Source organism: Schistocerca serialis, chromosome 3 (genome assembly GCF_023864345.2).
Source record: "Schistocerca serialis cubense isolate TAMUIC-IGC-003099 chromosome 3, iqSchSeri2.2, whole genome shotgun sequence".
Lineage (NCBI taxonomy): Eukaryota > Metazoa > Arthropoda > Insecta > Orthoptera > Acrididae > Schistocerca > Schistocerca serialis.
This window is the reverse complement of record NC_064640.1, coordinates 617,363,659-617,379,658: the sequence shown is the minus strand read 5'-3', so window position 1 is coordinate 617,379,658 and position 16,000 is coordinate 617,363,659. Positions and strand designations below refer to the sequence as shown.

Sequence of the window (16,000 nt, the reverse complement as noted above, 5' to 3'; positions counted from 1 at the left end):
TGATTTCATTTTCACTGCAGATAGAGCTTCTTTCCGCAGAAACGTCCACCTTACTAAAATATTGGTCTGTGGGGATAGCGTGCGTATTAGACGGCTTGCATATTCCTCAGACTTTCATCCCAAAAAGTACCTCATGCTATCGGGAGGTGCGAGCCGCACAGACGTGTAAGTCCGATAGATAGCATTCTGAGACTGCTTACTGATGACATTCGAGTGTTTGGGAAAGTGTGGCTTTGAGTGACTGTAAAGCTGTTCAGAATTACGTGGAGAAAATTTCTATTTGATGCGATGGATGACAGCTTGCTTTACACTAAGGTGACAAAAGTCAGCGATATGCACATATGCATAAGGCGGTAGTGTCGCGTACACAAGGTATAAAATGGCAGTGTATTGGCGGATCTGTCATTTGTAGTCGGGTGATTCATATGAAAAGGTTTCCGACGTGATTATGGCAGCACGACGGGATTTAACAGACTTTGAACGCAGAGTGGCAGGTGGAACTAGACGCATGGGATATTCCATTTCGGATATTCAATATTCCGAGACCCATAGTGTCAAGAGTGTACCGAGAATACCAAATTTCAGGCATTACCTCTCACGACGGACAACGCAGTACCCGACGGCCTTGACTTAACGACCAAGAGCAGCATCATTTGCGTAAAGTTGTCATTGCTAACAGACAAGCAACACTGCGTGAAATAACCGCAAACATCAATGTGGAACCTACGACGAACGTATCCGTTAGGAAAATGCTGCGAAATTTGTTGTTAATGTGCTATTGCAGCAGATGACAGACGTGAATGCTTTTGCTAACAGTACGACATCGCCTGCAGCGCCTCTCCAGGGCTCGTGATCACACCGGTTTGACCCTAGACAACTCGAAAACCGTGGCCTGGTTAGGTGAGTCCCGCTTTCAGTTGGTAAGAGCTGATGGCAGGATTCGAATGTGGTGCACACTCCACGAAGCCATGGACCTATGTTGTCAACAAGGCAGTGTGCCAGATGGTTGTGGCTCCGTAATGATGTGAGCTGTGTTTACATGGAATGGACTGCGTCCTCTGATCCAACTGAACCGATCATTGACTGGAAATGGTTACGTTCGACTACTTGGAGACAATCTTCAGCCACGTTCCCAAACAACGGCTGAATTTTTGTGGGTGACGATGCATCATATCACTGGACCAGAATTGTTCGCGATTGGTTTGAAGAACATTCTGGACAATTCGAGCGAATGATCTGGCCACCCATCGAACATTTATGGGACATAATCGACAGGTTAGTTCGTGCACAAAATCCTGCACCGGCAACAGTTCCGCAGTTATGGACGTCTATAGTGGCAGCATGGCCCAGTATTTCTGCAGGGACTTCCAACGACTTGTGGAGTCCGTGCTATATCGAGCTGCTGCACCACGCGGGGGAGGTCCAGAAGGATGTCAGGAGTTATCCCATGAATTTTCTCACCTCAATGTAAATGTAGAAAAATGTAAGTTAATGCTGATGGGTAGGAGCAACATTTCTGTGATGCTCGGAAACAGTGACGACGGTATATTGCTTAACTTAGTCACGTCGGTGAAACGTATAGGTTTAACGACCCGAAATGACGTAAATAGAACTAGCTCATAAGATCAACAGCCGAATACGATTTATTAGAGGAGTTCTGGAAAAGCATAGCGAGCCTATAAAGAAGACGATGGTGCGACCCCTTGATGAGTATCGCTCGAGTAATTGGGATCCCCACCAGATCACATTAAAGGAATAAACTGCCAAAACTTAGAGGCGTGCTGCTAGATTCAGTAGAGTACGAGAGTGGCAATAGTCAGCGAGTTTAGAGTGGATCCTTGAAAGGAAGAAGACGGTCTTTCCGTTAAGCGAATAAGATGACGTTTAATGAGTAAACATTTCCGACAATTTTCAAAACGATTCTACTATCTCCAGCGTTCATATTGCTTTAGTTCAAAGTAAGGGAAATTAGGGTTTACGAGAGATAATTGTTCGAGTAAAACAGATGTAATATCCAGCGTTCCTCAAGGAAGTGTTACAGGCCCTCTATTGTTCCTGATCTATATTAACGACATAGGAGACAATCTGAGTAGCCGTCTTAGATTGTTTGCAGATGATGCGGTCACTTACCGTCTTGTAAAGTCATCATATGAGCAAAATGACTTGCAAAATGATTTAGATAAGATATCTGTATGGTGCGAAAAGTGGCAATTGACCCTGAATAAGGAAAAGTGTGAAGTTATTCACATGAGTACTAAAAGAAATCATCTAAATTTCGATTACGCGATAAGTCACACAAATCTGAAGACCGTAAATTCAACTAAATACTTAGGGATTATAAAAGGAAAAGTGTGAAGTTATTCACATGAGTACTAAAAGAAATCATCTAAATTTCGATTACGCGATAAGTCACACAAATCTGAAGACCGTAAATTCAACTAAATACTTAGGGATTATAATTACAAATAACCTAAATTGGACCGATCACATACATAATATTGTGGGTAGAGCAAACCAAAGACTGCAATTCATTGGCAGAACACTTAGAAGGTGCAACAGGTCTACTAAAGAGACTGCTTACACCACGCTTGTCCGCCCTATTCTGGAGTATTGCTGTGCGGTGTGGGATCCGCATCAGGTGGGACTGACGGATGACATCGAAAAAGTACAAAGAAGGGCAGTTCGATTTGTATTATTGCGAAATAGGGGAGCTAGTGTCACAAACATGATACGTGAAATGGAATGGCAATCATTAAAACAAAGGCGTTTTTCGTTGCGACAGGATCTTCTCATGAAATTTCAATCACCAGTTTTCTCCTCCGATTGCGAAAACATTCTGTTGGCACCCACCTACATAGGGAGAAATGGTCATCACGATAAAATAAGAGAAATCAGGGCTCGCACAGAAAAATTTAAGTGCTCGTTTTTCCCGCGTGCCGTTCGAGAGTGGAACGGTAGAGAGACAGCTTGAAGGTGGTTCATTGAACCCTCTGCCAGGTGCTTTATTGTGAACAGCAGAGTAATCACGTAGATGTAGATGTTCCTTTTGTGAGTGGAGCAGGAAAGGCAATGATGAGGTTTTTACTTATACATACTCTGTCCAGTTACATTAATGCAACCACCAGTCAAAAGCCTGAACCGTTGCGAGACGTGCAGGAAGAGAGTCAAAGAGGTTCTGGGAGATACGGACTCTATTACCGTGGCCAGCTGCGTTTGGATTCTCGGTTGAGGATCCACGGCGCAAACAACCCGATCGAGATGCTACCACAGATTCGCGATTGGGTTTAAATCCGGGAAGCTTGTTGGCCAGGGGAGTACGGTAAACTCATTCTGGTGCTCTTCGAACCACGCACGTACACAGAGAGCTGTGACACGTTGCACGTTGCCTTGTCCTACTGGTAGATGCCGTTGTGCTAAGGAAAAACAAACTGCATGTAGGGGTGGACATGGTTGTAACGCAGCAAGTTATTACGAGATAACATTGTTGCAGTAAGGCACGCAGCCGTCTCTACATCTGCATATACATGGTTACTCTGTAATTCACACTTAAGTGCCTGGCAGAGGGTTCATCGAACCATTTTCATACTACTTCTCTACCATTCCACTCTCGAATGGCGCGTGGGAAAAAGGAACACCTAAATCTTTCCGTTAGAGCTCTGATTTCTCTTATTTTATTATGATGATCATTTCTCCCTGCGTAGGTGGGTGTCAACAAAATATTTTCGCATTCGGAAGAGAAAGTCGGTGATTGAAATTTCGTAAATAGATCTCGCCGCAAAGAAAACCGCCTTTGTTTCAGTGACCGCCACCCCAACTCGCGCATCATATCAGTGACACTCTCACCCCCCATTGCGCGATAACACGAAACGGGCTGCCCTTCTTTGCACTTTTTCGATGTCCTCCGTCAATCCTACCCGGTAAGGATCCCACATCGCGCAGCAATATTCCAGCAGAGGACGGACAACGTAATGTAGGCTGTCTCTTTAGTCTGTTTGTGGCACCTTCTAAGTGTTCTGCCAGCAAAGCGCAGTCTTTGTTTCGCCTTCCCCACAATATTATCTATGTGGTCTTTCCGTAATTGTAATTCATAGGTATTTAGTCGAATTGATCTGTGCGATTTATCCTATACCCAAAATTTATTGGATTTCTTTTAGTACTCTTGTGGATGACCTCACACTTTTCTTTGTTTAGAGCCAATTGCAACTTTTCGCACCATACAGAAATTCTCTCTAGATCATTTTGTAATTGGAATTGATCGTCTGATGATTTTACTAGACGGTAAATTACAGCATCATCTGCAAACAATCTAAGGGGGCTGCTCAGATTATCACCTAGATCATTTATATAAATCAGGTACAGCAAAGGGCCTACGACACTACCTCGCGGAACGCCAGATATCATTTCTGTTCTACTCGATGATTTACCGTCTATCACTACGAACTGTGACCTCTCTGAGAGGAAATCACGAATCCAGTCACACAACTGAGACGATACTCCATATGCACGCAATTTGATTAATAGTCGCTTGTGAGGAACGGTATGAAAAGCCTTCCGGAAATCTAGGAATATGGAATCGATCTGAGATCCCTTGTCGACAGCACTCATTACTTCATGGGAATACAGAATTAACTGTGATGCACAAGAACGATATTTTCTGAATCCGTGTTGGTTATGTATCAATAAGTCATTTTCTTCAAGGTAATTCATAATGTTCGAGTACATTATATGCTCCAAAATCCTACTGCAAATTAAGTTCAGTGATACGGGTCTGTAATTCAGTGGGGTACTCCTATTTCCAGCACAGCAGACGCTGCCTGCCGTGAGAACTGGAGAGCGTAACATTCAGTCGATACGAAGATTCATATCCTCTACGAATCTAAATAATCCATATTAGTTATTATCAGATTTTATTCAAATTTGGTACACTTCCTTTTGTTAATAATGGAATGATGCTGTCAGAATTTGAGATTTTTATTTATTATAGTTCAGGAGATAAAGAGAATTACCTAAAAGTCCTAAAACCTACGCTTGTTTTTTAAAACCAAGTTAGGAACAATAACAGATTTACTTTCATCATCATTTGAAGCCATTACAAAGTTGTCAGTGCACAAAAATCAATTATTTAGAATTTTCTTTTTAAAACTTCAGTCACATTGCATTACATAATACAAAAATCGGTCAAAATTATTATTTTATTATGTTGTTTTGTGTGAGTGCGTGAGAATGATTGAGAGAGTGTATGTGGGACAGATGTTAAAATTTAATATTTCATTTTGCGTAAAACCTTGTACAAACGAACCGTGAGAAAGTGATGTTGCTGCCACGATTCAGGTGACGTATGTCTGTGTGAGCGTGCTTTTGCATAAAAGCAGCCAGAATGGCAGTTAGAGGCGGAATAATTTTATTTATCAGCTTTTAGCTGCATCAATTTTTCGCTGCATCGTACCATTCTCTGGACTGAAGACCACAATAACAACAACATCAATTTGAAGAATATTTCGCACTTTGCTTATTTTGATTAAACATAATACAAGAAATTGAAGTTTTGCTGACATTAATTATTGTTAAATTAGTGATTGGATAAGGCAAGACTTGCCGCGAGAATGATCAGGAAGGAATGTTCTGATTAGTGGTTTACAACAACAGCCAATCAGAATGAAGCTGTTCCCACGCGAATAGAGGAGTGTGCAGAGAGGAGAGTACCTCGGGAAAGTCGCTTGCTAGCCGGCCTACGGACAACACGATGTTAGATCGCTCCTCACAAATACTCTGTAAGATGAGGAAATAGTGAACTAATTTCGGTTCGAACATATCGTGACTGAAGCGACTGGAGTTACGAACGATTTAATGAAAGTTTGGTGTTTCTAAGTTAAATAGTTTGAGAGATATGAGCGTGTGAACTTTCTGGTCGTAGTAACAACCCCGCGTGGCGTGTTTCGTGCTCTGTACAGAATATTTTGGCGAGCACTTCTTTACGAAGAAGACTACTGAAACGACCGAATGTTTAACTCGCGAGTAGTTGTGGGTCTGTGACTGGTAGAACGTGAAAATTAGTCGGGTCGGACTTGCTAAAATTCTGGCTGCTTTACGAGTGAATATTTGTTATACAGACAGTGGACTTTCAGTGACAACGTTTCACCATATTAAATACGGACTTGATAACCATTTCATGTGTTTCAATATAAATAAAAAACAGAGCTAATCTAATTTTTAACGCTTTTCTGCAAGTAGACTGAATATCCCTAACGCCCGACTTTTTAATCATGAACTTCCAAGAACTGACTTTCAACTAGTTCAAATGTGTGTGAAATCTTATGGGACTTAACTGTTAAGGTCATCAGTCCCTAAGCTTACACAGTACTTAACCTAAATTATCCTAAGGACAAACACACACACCCATGCCCGAGGGAAGATTCGAACCTCCGCCGGGACCAGCCGCACAGTCCATGACTGCAGCGCCTTACACCGCTCGGCTAATCCCGCGCGGCAACTTTCAACTAGAGTTACGTGGCCTCTGCGTGGTATGTATTAGGTAGTGGTTTCATCAACGCTGCTTTACACTGCCCGGCACGTATCTGCTACCACAGAGTGAAGGAACATCGGCAAGAACGCTCTCGAGGTAGGTGGACTAAACGATAGCGCTAACAACAACATTGACGACCGACCCCGCCCCACCACATGGTCCCCAAGACAATGCATACTTGTGTTGACCCACTGTGCCTTCCAGAATGGCGAGATCAACCAGGGAATGCACGAAATCATTCCTCAGACCATAACGCTCCTGCCTCCGGCCTGAACCCTGTCGAGAGTAGTTGGAGTGTGATTGCCTTTCAGACATTTCACGCTGTACGCAACAGCGGCCATCTGGAGGATGGAACATAAAAAGCGATTAATCTGAAAAGACCACCTGTCGCCACTCAGTGAACGTCCAGCTGTGATATTGTCGTGCAAATTCCATCCTTCGTCTCAGATGAACAGCAGTCAGCAAGGGTGCGTGAACCACGCGCCTGCTACAGAGGCCCATACGCAGCAACATTCGCTGAACGATCGTTAAGGAGACACTGTTGGTAGCCCCTTGGTTCATCTGGGCGATCAACTGCTCAGCAGTTGCACGTCTATTCGCCCGTACACATCTCCGCGGCCGTCGTTCACTCTTGTTACATATGACGCGTTTTGCCATGCGCGATATATTTTAACCACGGCGGAGCACGAACACGTTACAGACTTAGCCGTTTGGTAAATGCTTCCACCTCTGGTCCGAAAGCCAATGATCATGCCGTTGTGGAAGTCAGATAAATCGCCTCGATTCCGTAGTACTACGACTACACTGTTTCGCGTGTATCCCGACACGCTTTATACACCTACCACTACCAGGTCTGCAACCTGCCTTCTGTGAGTCCTTACTGCTCGACGACATCGGTCATGTGCGGTATGACTTGACCGCGTAGTATTTTCCGGCATGTGACTCGCGGATGTAGATGCAAGTTGCGCAGAGATTCCAAAATGTCCGACCCTTCTGGAACTGCAAATCACATTGAAGGAGAACTGAAGCAACATAGGTACAGAACTGTTGAACAACTACGTGGAGAGTTTGCATGCAGTTGCAGATTTTGCTTTACCACCAGCAGTGTCTTTATTGATCTGTTAGTACCTTTATAGGTACTGGAACTCCTTTTCGTCAGGTCTTCTGTGTTTGGTTGCCATCTGTCACATGAGAGAATCGTCATATCGAATATATAAAGAGTTTAAAAAAGTGTTCCAATGTCCCGTATTGTTACAGGAGATTATACTGGCCAAAAATGTAAAAAGAAGTCATAAAAATAACACTTATTGAGGTGCAAGCCAGTCTGTAGTATGATAGCCGTTACAGGTTGAACATTAATAAAGCAGGCCGGCCGTTGTGGCCGAGCGGTTCAAGGCGCTCCAGTCCGGAACCGCGCGAGCGCTACGGTCGCAGGTTCGAATCCTCCCTCGGGCATGGATGTGTGTGATGTCCTTAGCCTAATTAGGTTTAAGTAGTTCTAAGTTCTAGGGGACTGATGACCTCAGATGTTAAGTCTCATAGTGCTCAGAGCCATTTGAACCATTTGAATTTGAACATTAATAAAGCGACAAATGCAGGGCGGTTTCCTGAATGGAAATGGAGGGAAAAAGGTCCTCTAAACATGTGTCCGGAAATGCATCGTTGCCACGGTAAATGTCGCCGGCGAATGAGAGTTCCTCTGACCACAGATGACAATTATGCAAATTGATGATGCCATTTCTGGTAAAGATTGCTTCCTCTGTAAAGAGAACTAGTGACAGAAATCCCACAACTGTGATGGTCTGGTACAAAAACCATCGACAAAATCCTTCACGTAGAGGGAAATTCGCTGCTGATAACCCTTGTCCTCGTTGCAGGCGATAGGAGTGGTAGCGGCTGTCATGCAGGATACACGTAACCGTACTTTGGCTTACACAATGTAAGCGAGCCATTTGCCTGGAGCTTGTACTAGGGTTCGTCTCAATATCCTGTAGAACCCAGTCCTCCAACTCTGGTGTATGCATAGTTCGCCGCCTCCCTGCACGTTCGTCTGTCTGAAAGGACTCATGATCACACAAACGCCCAGAAAGGGCTTGAAATGTTGTGTGATGTGGATGGTGTCTGTGAGAGTATTTGTTTTGTTATAGCCGTGCAGCCTCTCAACTGTTTCCATATTTGGCCGTAAAAACACCATTTCGGCTTGTTCCATACATGAATACTGAACCATTCTGCTGCTTACAGTACACTGCGTCAATACACAGTCTGCAACATACGAGGTACTCACGGCACGTGGTAAGAGCAACTTTCATTTGTCAGCGCCATCTACTGTGTCAACGGTGCATTTCTGGATACATGTTAATAGGACCTTTTTTCTTTCATTTCCAGTCAGGAACCTGTCCCTGCAGATTGTCGGTTTCATTAATATTCACCCTGTATGTTTTCCTATAAGAGGTGTTTAAGTTTTAGCACCCATTCTCATACATCTTTCAACCATTATTCGGAACGAACCACGAATTCGTGCAATCACACTTATGGGACAATCAGTACCATAGCGTGTGCACATTCTCGATGAGTGTGACATAAATCAAAGTTTTGAGAGGGAACTGGGCTCATAAATATAAATCATTAGGGACAAATTAATGAGGAGAAAATACTATTGGACCTTCTGGATTAATTAGTCGTTCATTAAACGTTTGGATTAGAAACTGTCATGAGATGCGTAGAGAATGAGGTTTTCCTCCATCATCGAAACAACATCTGCGACGTTCTCCAAGAGTGTGCAGTGTGAGTAATTTGTTGCGCAGAAATTATTCTTAAACAGTAACTGTTAATGTGCACGGTTATTCGTAGGGTGCTACAAGTCTTTCATCCACTCTCCATCCACACACTTACTGAAAAACTAACATGGTGCCTCATTTCAATTAGCGCTACAGTATTTGCATCTCCTACACGTGGTTACTGTGATAATTTATTATTCCACGCTGTGTGAAACTCGCCTCATCCGCAAACAAAATGCAAGCTGTGAACTATGGATATTCAGCGCTTAGTACCGTACGCACAGAATGGTTTCTGCAAGAAATTGCAGTGATAGCTATGACTGACATCATCGTCACAGTCGACGGAATAGGCACAGAGACAAAGAAAACAAAGAAGAAGTGAGCAACAAAGCTGAACAGGAAGACAGGATACACCATTGCATACCGTAAATCCTCGACACAAGTAAAATAATCCGTATCTCAAACGTTATTTTCTCCGGAAATACGTTTAGAGAACTCTTTTCTTGTTTTAAGCAATACTCTCACCTATAAGAATACAAAAAGAGGGAAATACATTGAATAGCATGGAAGGCAAAGCAAAGCTCCTCACACTGGCCCTGATGGACCAACTGACCGTTGAGTCATCCTCCGCCAGTGGTTTCACTGGACGCGGTACGGAGGGGTGTGGAGTCAGTACACCGCTCTCCGGCCGTTGCCGGCTTCTTTGCATAACGTACTGGTCCTAATTATAAAAATCCGATCTATATAAAGAATACAAACAAAAAAAATGTGTTCTAAGCAGGGGCAAAAAATCGCGGGCACAATGCACAAACTAATATCTCGGTTCTATGGCCACAAACAGAGAATGAATGACTCCACATGGACTTAACGCATCTTCAGTGCACTCGACTCAAAACCGAAACATGTATACCCTGTTAAGTGAATGTCAAAAAATCCAACCAGAAAATGCACAAAAACGAAACGCCTTCAGAACAGCTTCCCGAGACGAGAAACGGACAAATGGTGCCAAATGGTCAGATGAGAGCCGTGCTAGACGCGGCGAACTGATGAAAAAATCCAACTTACACAAAAAGGAGAACAATAACTATGATGGTTGTACAGAGATAGGCGAATAACAAAATAGAAGAGAAAATGAAGATTAGGGTTTCAGGTTTCGTCGACGATGAGGACGTCAGAGACGGAACACAAGCTCGGATTAGAAAAGAATGCCCTTCTCAAAAGACCCATCCGTCATTCTCCTCACCTGATTTAGGGAAGCGATAGGAAACCCAAGTCTGGATGACCGGACTCCCGCTCCCTAGTGCACCTCGCTCACAATGTTCACAGTTAGAAAAAAAAAGGCAAATTACTCACCCACTGGAGGACATCTGGCCGGAGCACGTTGTCCGATTCAACTATGATGATCTCGTAGCGGAGTTGGTCTTTGAAGTGCTCGTCTACCCAGCGCGAGCGTTTGTACAGGTCCATGGATGGGTTAAGAAACAACTTCACGTTGTCGACTTCTTCGTTCCAGAAAAACAGACCAGTCGCCGAGAGCACCGTGAACAACAGGGTTCCCACGAAGAAGTGCACTGGCCGTTTGGCAACTGTTAGTGCCAGCCTGAAAAAGAAAGGAAGTAATTGTTCAGGAGATTTTATGTCTGAAAATCCGTATGAAGAAAAACTATCACAGCTAATTTTTGTTATATACTAACAGAAATGGAATGTGACACATCATGAAGCACCAACCCGATATTTCTCAAAGTTTTTGGAGATGTTCATCACAGTACGGGTAGTAAACGGTTAAGCTTTGCTTCCATTCGAAACTTGTGTCCATCATCAATATCAGTATGAAGTGTACCCCAGACTGGTAGAATACACTTTTGTATTCGTTGTGGCAAGGAAGCAAACAGTCTCAAAATGTCATCTCGAGGCATATCTGGCCATGCTGCAACGTACGAGTATGCTGTGTCAGTTCATGAAGGTTGCTGGTTGGAGGCCGGTATCAAAGTACACATCTTCCCATCACATCCCATACATGGTCCATGGGTGACAGATAAGGGGACTGGACAGATCCTCCTGCGTAGCTGAGTGCTCGGCGTAGACGACTGCAGTGCGTAGGACCCGGGTTCGATTCCGGGTATTTTATTTATAGCTGTGCCCGAGATTTCACATGTGTGGAATTTATTTTTGACGTACAAAGCTTTTTTGTAACAACGTTTGAAGTAGTATGACTGGGGAGGTAAATGTGCAAAACAACTGACTCTAAGGTCACGCTTGCAACACGAAGCGTTTGATATTGTACTTTGTTTACGGTCATGTCATAACATAAGCTCACAGCGAATTATACAAGTTTAAAGCGAAATGGTGAACTGTTGGGCGTAAGTTGGATTGCGATTATCAAAAGTCGCTCGCCTGGGCCTCTTCTCGTCAAAATTTCCGCTTCTATGACGTTACGTTAGAGAGAAGTAACTAAGCCTCTGTGACTGAAGAGCTCTGAAGAGCGAGATAATGGCGCTCTCAATTAGAATTATGTAGCGCTTCGCTTTCATAAGGAGTTTCCAAAGAGCGATTTATGGCGTGATGTTATTGAGCTGCCGTAAGTCCCACCTCACGATCTTCATTGGCTACTTGAGACCACATAGTCCTCAGTCCTTTAGTCAGTCTGCTGTATTCAGAAAGACTCCACCATTTTCTAGACATTTTTATTTGTAAACAAACCAAAATTCAAATGTAATGAGTAGACACCGAAATCACAAAGCGAACTCAATAAATTCGCTTTTCGTAAGAAACAATTTTAATAAAACGTATCGCCAGCCGCGGTGGCCGTGCGGTTCTGGGCGCTACAGTCCGGACCCGCGGGACTGCTACGGTCGCAGGTTCGAATCCTGCCTCGGGAATGGATGTGTGTGATGTCCTTAGGTTAGTTAGGTTTAAGTAGTTCTAAGTTCTAGGGGACTGATGACCTAAGATGTTAAGTCCCATAGTGCTCAGAGCCATTTGAACCATCTGAATAAAACGTATCGAATGAAGCAAAGCAACGTTGTCAAGCTTAATACACAATGTGAAGTCAGTTAATTCGCATATCCTAACCAAGTGAATTCACCGTTAGCTCGTATTCGTAAAGATAAGATTCCGGCGCTTAATTCTGTCACAGCTGTAAACTTCCGAAAACACATCTGTCACAGAGTTAAAAAAAAAAAAAACTATAAGTTGCCATCTAGCGGTTCTCTGGTGTATTACGTCGTGATGCTACGTGAGCAGGCGATTTTAAATAAAACTTTAATTACGATATTTTTTTTTCGTGATTCGATTTTGATTAAATGAAGCCTGTACGTGTCACCAAGTTGCCTGTTCAAACATCATGACCATTGGTATAACAGTTTTGGAGATTAGCATGTTGAAACAGACGAACAACTTAGAATGCTATTTACACATTCACCCATCAAATATTACAAGCCTTAAGTATTAAAACATCGCCAGTTGGTATTTTTGTGATATTTCCAAGGTGTTTGATTGTGTAGGTCATGTTACACTCTTAGAAAAAGTCAAGTTTCATCGAACTGATAGCTTTACACACAACTGATTTGAGTCATACTTAACAAACAGAACACAAAAAGTTGCGCTGAATAATCACTTATAGTGACTGCGGATAAATCACAAAGGGGGTTCAATTTTGGGTGCACTCCTATTCCTTATACAGGGTGGTTATAATTAAATTTTTCCAACTTGAGAGGGCTCCTATGGAGAACGAGTGATCTTAGGACAATGAATCTTTGTGGAAATATTTGTAACGACGTACAGAAGAGAAATAACGAGTCCCGTTGAATGAAATACATTTTAGTTTCCACGTGAGACTGTAACATGTGTTAACTGCGTACAACGGTTACGTTCCAGGTTACAAACGTTTCTCACTGTGATGACCATATGCATCCACGACAGCCTGGAAGTTTGCTCGGATACTATTTCATAACTATTCGCAACACATTTCGTACAGTGGACGGACCATAGAATGTTCAGCTGTTGTGACGCAGCTGGTACACTCCTTGAAATGGCACACTGCGTCCAACATTGTCAGCTATGGGAACTAACTTCAACAGTTTGTGGTGCAACCTGCCGTGGCCTCTCCTACGAGCTATTCCCAAACTGCCGGTTAACTTGAACTTCCGAATCACGTTCTTCAACCGGGTGCAGAAAGGGCACCTCTCCGTATTCCTTTAACGCGTCGATATTCGCGAAGAGCAACAGCACTATTGCTGTTGTTTTGATAAAACAGCATTACGAGTATAGCTCTTCTCACCCTGTGCAGACCCACGTTGACTGTATGCAACTGTAATGCTCACAGATGATTGTGTTTCAACTCTACGTCGCCGTACTCATAGCAGGTCATGAAATTAACAGTATTAGCAACGCAAATCCTGCAGCGTACATTCTGAATATAATTCCCAAGTTGAGTACCTGTACGGCAAATAGTTTTCAGTTTACAGTGGCTCAAGTGGCGAAAGTTTAATTATAACCACCCTGCGTATGTGGTTTACTTGCTTCTTAACATTCAACAAGCAGAAGTGACACATTTCGCAAACGAGAGAGAAATCAACGGAAGAGATTTTTAATGATATTTTTCAAAGAATTATTAAGTGGTTCTCTGAAAATGGACTGTCCTTAAATTTTTAGAAACATCCTATACTCAGTTCTGAACAACATATTAAGTCATAACAACAATTGATACAGCACATGAAGAGGGGTCTGTAAATAGAGCAGAATGCTCCTAATCTTTTGGGCATGCATATTGATGGAAACCCAAACTGAAATAAGCATATTACTGAGCTCTTCAAACGATCAAGTTCAGCAACTCTCGCTCTTCGTATAATTGCTAACCACTGAAACAAATGCATCAACCGCCTGAGATATTTTGCACATTTCTACTCAATAACGTCTTATGGAATAATTTTCTGGTGTAATTCATTACTTATAAAGAAAGTAGTGATTGCGCAAAAGTGAGTAGTAAAAGTAATATGTGGTGTTCGCCCTTGGTCATCATGCAAGCAACTATCAAAGGCACTGGGAATTTTAACTGCACCATCACAATACACATATTCGCTGATGAAATTTCTCATAAATAATCCATCACAATTAGAGAAGAATAGTGATATTCATACCTACAACACTAGAGGGGAAAATTACCTTTATTAGTCTTAATGACTTTGTGGCTGAAGCTCTTTTCTTTTTCGCATTTGCTTCTTAATATATAGTGTGGAAACGTGGTTCTGCCTTGAACAAACGCAATTCTTCTTATTTTAATACCCAAACATGATTTGGAGAAATTTCTCCATTTTTAGTGGGTTCATTTATTTTCTGTTAAATAACACTTAAAGAATGTTTGCATCATAATACACAACAGTTTTTAAGATTACAGGATTACATTAATGAAAGAAACATAACAGACAAGCTAAACCACAAAATTAAAACAAAAATGAAACTTAGGGCAAGTCTGTAAGATGATCTGTGCGCAAAGCATACATCAACTATCACCGTCACACCTTAGCACAGGTCTGGCAGAGAAGCTGAGAAAATTCTGGTCGTATGTAAAATCGCTAAGCGGTCTAAGGCTTCCATTCAGTCCCTTGTTGACCAGTCTGATGTGGCAGTTGAAGACAGCAAAACGAAAGGCGTGGTTTTAAATTTCACGTTCATGAAATGGTTCACACTGGAGAACTGTGCAAACTTACCGTCATTTGACCATCGGACAGGCTCCCGTATGGGCGAGATAGTAATAAGCATCCCTGGCGTAGAAAACAACTGAAAGATTTGAAAGCAAGTAAATCACCAGGTTCGGATGGAATCCCAATTCAGTTTTACAAAGAGTACTCTACGGCCTTGGCCCCTTACCTAGCTTGCATTTATCGTGAATCTCTCGCCCAGCACAAAGTCCCAAGCGAATGGAAACAAGCGCAAGTGACTCCATTATATAAGAAGGGTAAAAGAACGGATCCGAAAAATTACAGACCAATATCAATAACATTGGTTTGCTGCAGAATTCGTTAATATCGTAAACTTTCTTGAAACTGAGAAGCTTATTTCCACGAATCAGCATGCTATTAGAAAGCATTGCTCGTGCGAAACTCAGCTTGCTCTTTTCTCACATGATACACTGCGAACTATGGTGAAGAGTAACAGACAGATTAGATATTTCTAGATTTTCGGAAAGCATTTGACACTGTGCTCCGTTGTAGGCTGTTAACGAAGGTACGAGCATATAGAATAACTTCACAGAGACATGAGTGGCTTGAAGACTTCCTAAGTAATAGAAACCAGTATTTTGTCCTCGACAGCGAATGTTCATTCATCAGAGACAATGGTATCGTCAGGAGTGCCCCAGGGAAGTGTGATAGGACGGCTGTTGTTCTCTGTATACACAAATCATTTTGCGAACAGGGTGGGCAGCAATCTGCGGTTATTTGCTGATGATGCTGTGGTGTACGACAAAGTGTCGAAGTTGAGTGACAGTCGGAAGATACAAGACGACTTAGACAAAATTTCTAGATGGTGTGGCGGCTGGCAGCTGCCACCAAATGTGGAAAAATGTAGGTTAATGCGGATGAGTAGGAAGAACAAACCTGTAATGTTCGATACAGTAGTACTAGTGTCCTGTTTGACACAGTCAAGTCGTTTAAAATACCAGAGTGTAACGTTACAAAGGGATACGAAATAGAACGAGCAT

General features: G+C 42.6%; 1 protein-coding gene across 1 annotated transcript in view; it reads right to left on the bottom strand.

Moving 5' to 3' along the window:
* Positions 1-16,000, bottom strand: part of LOC126471053 (patched domain-containing protein 3-like) — a 630,102-nt gene that overhangs the window by 343,102 nt on the left and 271,000 nt on the right. Inside the window, exon 2 of the mRNA XM_050099121.1 lies at positions 10,654-10,900. Within this exon, the coding sequence (XP_049955078.1) occupies positions 10,654-10,900 (247 nt within the window). The remainder of the gene's footprint in view (positions 1-10,653; positions 10,901-16,000) is intronic.